The sequence below is a fragment of the Triticum urartu genome, unplaced genomic scaffold, assembly GCF_003073215.2.
Source record: "Triticum urartu cultivar G1812 unplaced genomic scaffold, Tu2.1 TuUngrouped_contig_4442, whole genome shotgun sequence".
In the NCBI taxonomy this organism is placed as follows: domain Eukaryota; kingdom Viridiplantae; phylum Streptophyta; class Magnoliopsida; order Poales; family Poaceae; genus Triticum; species Triticum urartu.
Window position 1 is genome coordinate 1 of NW_024115032.1, and position 7,788 is coordinate 7,788.

General features: G+C 44.6%; 1 protein-coding gene across 1 annotated transcript; it reads right to left on the bottom strand.

The window, feature by feature from the left end:
• Window positions 1–5,258: 5,258 nt before the first annotated feature.
• Window positions 5,259–7,788, bottom strand: LOC125527830 (protein PAT1 homolog; the record flags this gene model as incomplete). Its single annotated transcript, XM_048692339.1, is given in 2 exon segments — window positions 5,259–5,696; window positions 6,499–7,788. A coding segment is annotated over 1 exon segment (1,245 nt), but the record flags the coding sequence as incomplete, so codon positions are not given.

Consider the following 7,788-nt stretch of genomic DNA (forward strand, 5'->3'; position numbering starts at 1 on the left):
GATTGCAGCAACTTGATGACGATCTCTTCGTAGCAATAATGGGCTGGAGACCGTTCAAAGCTTCGTCCCCAGCGGAGTCGCCAGAAAGTGTGTTCGCACACGAACACGTCACCGTGTACCTCCAACGCCGAGGGTGATGCACCGCAGCTCACGTCGAAGGAGACCCGGCCAGAAGCGCGGTACGCAGGCAATCCGGCGGGCGCTTTTGAAGACCCGAAACCCCGCACGTCCAGGAAGGACCCCGTCTGGACGCGCAGCGGCTATGGGCTTCCCTAGGTCGACCTGATCGCCCCTAGGGCCTCGAGGTTCGCCGCCCTGCAAAGAAGAAGAACAGACGAAGAACGAGGAAGAAGAAGAACTAGGGTTAAGGAGAAAAGATAAAAGATAAAAAGTGGTAGATGAATTGATCGATTGTGTGTTGTTCAATCGGCCGTCACCCCTTAGATATATAAGAGGCGGCTGGACTTCCCGTGCAAGGAAAAGGCTTGGATTCACGTCCAGAACCCTAGTCAAATTCGGATTGGTTTTATCCGAACTTTCCAAAACTGTTCGGTTTAAACTGGCTACACCTTGCGGGGCCTTTTTGTGATGGTAAACGATCTCGGATGGAAACGAGCCCAAAAGCAATCTTGACCGTTTCGACAAGACGAACAACTTTCATGTTGAACGTTTTTCGATTTGAGGCCATCTTCTGGGCCAAAACGGTCACGCAGAACACCTGTTCGCTCACGCTACCCATCAGACTTATGTCTGGTGGGGCGCGCCACATCTCGCCTCGTGACAGGGCTGCACTCTGATAGCTCTAACTTTTGCATACAAACTCGGATTGGAACGATTTTTATATCAAAATCGACCGTTTCGACGAGACGAAGACAATTTGTATTAATCATTTTTTCATATGAGGACATCTTAATTGGGTTTCAAGTCATTCTTTAATCTGGTGTCAACATGAGCATCTCTAAAGTTGTCATAACTTTTGCATCCGAACTTAATTTTAGACCATCTTCATATTCATCTTGATCTTCTCGAAGAGAGCCATCTCATAGTGACTTTCAATAGTAAGTTTGAATTACTCTTGACATAGCTTCAAGCCACTCTTTATAGACGTGCCACTTTTGAGCGTCAACATCTTGTTGTTGTCTTCTACACTTTCGAGCTTGGCTTCAACGGGAGGGGATGAGTGGTGGCCTTCTTGGGACTCAAGCGGCGGTGACCTATCATGCACTACTCTTCCTCGCTGTCGGCGGCGCTCACGGACATGTCGCCTTCGTCGTTGTGGCGGTGGTACGCGGCCGTGGTAGAGTCGGTGATGTCCTCCTCCTCCTCGTCGCCGATCTTACCCCACACCTCGTCCGCCGCCTCGTCGAACTCCTTGTAGGCGGCCTCCAGTTCCGGTGCACGTTGACCATGGCTGGGGCGAGTTGCTTATCCAAGAGTTGACTAATATTGATAAAAAATGAACTATAGCGGCAAAAAAAAGGCATTGGTATGCCAGGAAACTAGCATCCATCCAAACAAGGACCAAACGAAGAAAATTGATATTTGTTTGGTGGGACAAGTTTTGTCCACTGGTTTTCAGAATAGTGGTGTTCGTCTCGGTTTCATCGGCCATTTGACACAAAACAGAGTATGTAGGTAGATGGTGATGGTGCCAAATGCGCTCAGCAAACAAAGTCTATTGATATTGTCTGAGCAAGCAAATGAGCATTAGCGGGTTTGCTGCTTCCAAAATGTGATTAACTAGTGAAAATTAGTTCTGCGCGTATGGTTATTGCTAGTGTGGTCAACAACTAGAGCATCTAGTCCATAATTTTCCATCTGTTTTGGTTTCACTTTTCACACGCATCATGTTAGCTAGATAAAAATAGTAGCCACGACAGGGGAGATGTAATATTATTTCCAGCTCATGTGTTGATTCTTGAGTTCAAAAATAAATAGAGGTCGAAAGCACCAGCATTATCAGGTGAGATCACTATATATCAACCCAAGTGGAATGGTCAAAGGAAAACAACATAATCAACTACTCCCTCCGTCCAATAATATAATAGTGTCAAAAACGCTCTTATATATGGGACGGAGGGAGTACTAACCAACAATTTATGCCAAATCAAGCGGTAGATTAAAAGAAAAATCAAATGCCTGGCTTTAAAAAAAATGATTTGTCAGCCTGTTCAAATGCCTGGCTTATACTACCAATTTGTGCCAAATCAAGCGCGCTAGAAGAACAACGAAAGAGTGAAAGACCAGGTCACGCGTGATAGTGACTCACTGAAATCTTGGACTAGAAATGTTTGGATCAACACACACAGCAGCAGCAGCTACACTTGTTGCCCAATTGCACATTGCTGCCCAGCTCGAGGTACTCATAGGAAGCTACACTTGCTACCACTCGATGAGCACGGAGCAGGCAGCTATTACGCGCTACCATCGCAGCTCTGCTCATCCGTTCAAGGCGCAGGACACGCCCCGCCAAGCTTGGTCCGTGAGCACAGCATCCTCGCCTGAGAGCTGAGTGTCCTTCTCTCTCGGTCGATTCGAAGCATGTAAACAAATGATGTAGAGAGATGTGTAAGAGCAACTCTAGCAGATCCCGCATCTGGCCCCGACCGCAAAATAATCGTTAAAATGTAGGTAACGACGGAAAAACCTGCTTGATCAGACCCCGTATTCCGCCCCGGTCCGCAAAAAAATTTGAGAAGCGTGGCAAAATCTCGGCCCCAACCCGCGAATACGCGGGTTTCCCCCTCACCGCTGCAGTGCCTTGCATCACAGAGAAGCAGTTGGCGGGAGGGAAATTTCAGCCCGCGCCCTTTCCCCACCTTCTTCCGCCGCCGACCGCCCTTACTTCCTCCCGTCCGCCACCGGCGATTCCGACCAAATCGCCCGCTGGGGATCGACCACCGCCGAGCCCGCCCCTCGTCGCCGTCCGGGATCACCTACCGCATGCACCCTTGGTTAGTGTTTGTTTTGAGATATTTTGCGAGTGGTATAGTTGATTGATGCGCCGGTGCTGGTATGCATATAGATGGAATTGACCCCGTGCGAGAAGTTCTTGCTCTCTGATTCGTCTGATTGGGACAGCTCGGATGTTGAGACCATGCTTGCGACCTTTAGGCAGCAGACATTAGTGATGGCACTTGACGTGAAGGAGCACTAAGACGAGAACCGGAAGAGGAGGCGAGGATCGACCGTCGGGCTTCTTTGCATTCCTCGGAATCGCCATCTTGGGAACGAGATGTTGATGCAAGACTACTTCGCGAAAAATCCTACATATCCACCGCACCTCTTGCGGAAAAGGTACCGTCTTTGTGAAAATTGTTCAAGCTTGTGAGGCAAATTGCCGGTATTTTACTCAAAGAAGAAATGTTGAGGACTTAAAGGGATTTAGTGCATATCAGAAAATCTCCGCAGCTATGCGGGTGATTGCATATGGCGTTGTCCATGGTCCTGCTCGTTTTTGGGATAAGAGAACCTTGAAATATCATGACATGTTGTGTTATCCTTCACAATATGATTCTTGAAGATGAGAGAGGAATGAACTTGGAATTCTTCTACGACAATGTGGGTAGCCGTATCAAACCAGCTAGAGACTCTAACCGCATTAGAGCTTTTCTTCATACATACAAGGAGATTGAAAATGCAAACACACACTTTCAACTTCAGAAAGATCTCATTGAGCACCATCAGCAAAGGGCTGGACAGTGACTCATTTTTGTATTCATTTGTATTTGTATTCATCACAAGTTTTGTATTGCATTATTTAAGTTTGATTCGGTCATTTGAATAATTATTTGTAATGTGGATGATTGTTGTCTTATGTTGGATTTGAATAATTATTTAGTTTGCTTTCGTTTGTTGTATTATGTTGGATTTGATATTTGTGGGCCGATGAGATGCGGGATGCAGCGGTGCAAGAGCAGACACCGCAAAGCCGACCCGTATAAAAGTATATTCGTGGAATATACTTTTATACGGGTCCGCTTCGGGGTCTACATCTGCGGCCGTCCTTGTCGGCCCGCAAAGGCCGTTTTCCGCGAACTGCAAACGCGTTTTGCGGGCCGGCGGGATGCAAGGTCTACTAGAGTTGCTCTAACACCTACTTCCTCACTGCCTCCTAATCCATGCATCCCATGTATGGTCATCAACTCAGCTTTCGTGAAATAGCAACACTAGAGCCTAGAGGGTTTGCATTTTTGTGCATGATGATGGTGATGAGTGATTAGGTCAGCCTGATGATGTTGCATTGCATTGTGCCGCCAATCACATCGATATATATGATCGTGTAATGCTCAATCGACTCAAGTAAGTGCATATATGTCCTTGGTTGGTGGTGACCCTTCCGCCTATAAAGTACGGTCGACCAACCTAGCTAGCTGGTGAGCAGAGAACATGGCTGCACAACGTTTCATAGTTCTGTAGAACCAGGAGTGAGTTGATACATTGCCATGTAGGGTGGAGTTCCTCCCTGCATAAAACCATCGCTCTTCTCTCTTCTTTTTCATTGATTGTTTTTGAAATAGCTAACCGCCTATGCCAAGCGATAACACCATCGCTCTTCTCGTTTGTACCTAAAAAATTGACAATCAAAGTGTAAACTTGAAGCTCGTGTGATCATTGCCTGAAACAACAATGTTTGGCTATGAAATTTTTGGGCTCAAGCTTTAGGAGTTGACTAATATTGGTCAAAAAACATGAAATGCAGCGGACTAAAAAGCATTTGTGGGACAAGAAATTGGATTTCTTTTGGTAGGACAAGTTTCGTCCACAAGTTTTCAGAATAGTTTGCTGCCACGTGTTTGTTAGCACGTCAGCTCCGTGTTCTTTCCACCGGCCTTTTGACGGCAAATAAAATTTAAGCCAGATGATATGATGATGATGCCAGATACGCCTGACCAAGCATATTCGCAGTAGCAGATTGGCTATTTCCAAAATCTGATTAACTAGTTACAAATGGATTTGCACCTGTGGTTCTTGTTGGTGTTCTCATTTGGGCTTTCAAATGTACTCCCTCTACTTGAGTGATCTAAACACTCTTATATTTCTTTACAAAAGGAGTATTATGTTAGCCAGATCAGAAAACAAACAGGAGATATGCCATGTTGTTGGCAGCCTGTGTGATGATTCTCGAGTGCGGAAATGACAACAGGTTAAAAGCACCAGCATAAATTCTAGACAAAATTAACATTAGCCAAAGTAATAACATACCCAAAAAGCCAAGAGCATTATCAGCTATGCCTGACCAAGCATTGCAGCACTAATTAACCCAAACTGCAGAAATGTTGATTTGTCAGCATGTTCAAATGTCAGGCTGATACGCAAGGCTTGCAGTAATAATTTGTGCCAATTCAAGCGCCGGAAGAACAGAAGAACAGCTTACAGGCCATCGAGAAAACAACAAAATTCATATACGAATAACAAAACTAAAGCGCTAAAACAAGTTTAGATCGTGCAATGGAATGCAACAGAAAGCACCCTAAAAGTTTTGGCTGACAGAATGAAGGCTTAACACATCCAGCGATCATGTTCCCCTCGGGCACCATCCATTGTAGCAGCCTTCTCTACCTCAGTCTCAGCAACATAATTCATCAATTTCAGCTTCCAAAAGTGGCCGAAGATCATCCTTTGTATATTTGACCGAGACCATCATTCTTTGTCGTCACCACAATATCTATGTTCTTCCCACCACTCGCAAGAACCTAAAAGTTTTACATCTATATGTGATCAGCTAACAAAAATAAAACTGGATGGATAAACTGAAGATACAAATTACAACACAACAGTGACTTTCAAATAAATAAAATATCAATATAGATGGCAAGAATCCAAGAGAAAGCAAAACAACAGTACAAGAAAGATCAAGCAATTCCATTTGGACCATCCTGCAACTGAATACCATCCTAACAGAGAATTTAGATGTTACAACTGCAAGTATAACCAAAAATTAAGGTACTGAAGATTATGTTCTTGCTCAACATATATGCTGGTATAAGTTGCAGACCTATGGAGATAATAAATAGGTGAATAATTGGCTGCCTGGCACACACACTACTTGGTAGCAAAACATGGGATACGGAGAACTGTTACTCCCTACATTCGTTTTTATAAGACGTTCTGGACAATTTGCTTTGAACTGTTTTCGGCACTGTCTGAACTGTCTAAAACGTCATATAAAAGTGAACAGAGGAAGTATTTCTTTTTTGGTATTGTTGAGAAAAGCTGCAAATGTATAACTTTAAACAAAGTACTCCCTCCATCCCATAATAAGTGTCTCAACTTTAGTACAACTTTAAGTATGAACAACCAGGTCTCATCAACTCAGCAAAAATGGAAGTGATAGCAATCTGATGAAAACAACATTGCCACTTTCAGAGTGCGAGTAAAAGAAAGGGTCACATTGGATAGAACATAGGGTTACCAAGATTCAGAGTTATAAAAAAGAAGGTTAGAATAAACACTAATGGAAAGCAGCTATGTTAAAACATTATCGAAGAACTATACCATATCAAGTATATAGATTATGAAAAGCAGCTCTGTTCTTCTATTTCAGCTCTGGACATATTCTGATGCCATCGGCACATTACCAGACCCATGAGAACTAGAGCTGTTGACAGGCACAGTGCGCTGAGCGAAACTGAGCAACTGCTTGCGCTGATACTCATTTGTGTGAGGAAGGCTGGCACGCAACAGCTCCACTGGTGTTTCCCTGCTTATCACAGCTGCAGCAGCAGGTTGAATTTGCACTGTATGAACCACAGTATCAAATTTACTCATGCAATACCCCATAAGCAGCCCAAAGAAGGCATCAAATGATGCCTGCCATAGAGTTCGGTTCTGCATGCTGTAAGCAGAGGCCACATGTTGATCAGTAAGAAGCTCTGTAGCTCTGTCCAGTAGAGACTTTATGATGACAGAAGCGCCATCACCAGCAGCATATCCCAGAGGTCGGAGAGGTGGTTGCTGTGACGAACATGCAACAGCTGCAAGACAAGCACTGAGTCCACTCAAGTCCATCCGAACAATACACGTGGAAACGGCAGTTACAAGTTTAGTTGTGGTCCCAGCTATGCTGCTATCAGAGGGCAAATTGCCAAATATAAATCTTAGATTCCGGAAAACTGCCATGCAAACAATCCTTGCAAGCTCACTACCTGAAGTAACAAGATCAATATAACGAGAAAGTAGTTTCCGACCCTTCGGAAGAGATACTATGCGGAGAAACACTAGATCGTCATTTTGCGACAGAGGTGCATCCTTATTAGATGTAAGTGGATCAACTAATTGCAGTGATTCTGCCAGCTGCTCGAGAAGAGCCTGTCTTCTGTTTCTAAGTTGCAAACCACCATCTGGCTGTTTACTAAAGTGAAGCAAACGATCTATATCATCCACATCCAGTAGTAGGCAAAGGCCATCTTCAATTGTGATTCTAGCAGCCAGCATCGGCTCTTGGTCAAGAGATTTTGAAGCAGATTTTTCAGTAGTGCTATCACTTGGTTCAGAGGCTTCTTCAACATCAAGGAGCGGACGGGGCCTGCGGATGGAAGAAAATGGGAGCCGCCCAAGAGCATCAACCTGAAGATACGCATGTGGCTCATCCTTACTGCGTGCACGAGAAGATGTATCTCTGATCAAGGTTGGACAGAAGTAGTGCTTCAGTTGTGCTCCTGCTGATTTTCTGGCCAAACAAGCTTGATGATAGTAATCATCAATATATGGATCGGTGATCTGAGTGGCAGCTTTCTGCATCCTTGCGATGTTCTCAATTTCTTCAGTGGACATGTACTTGGATCT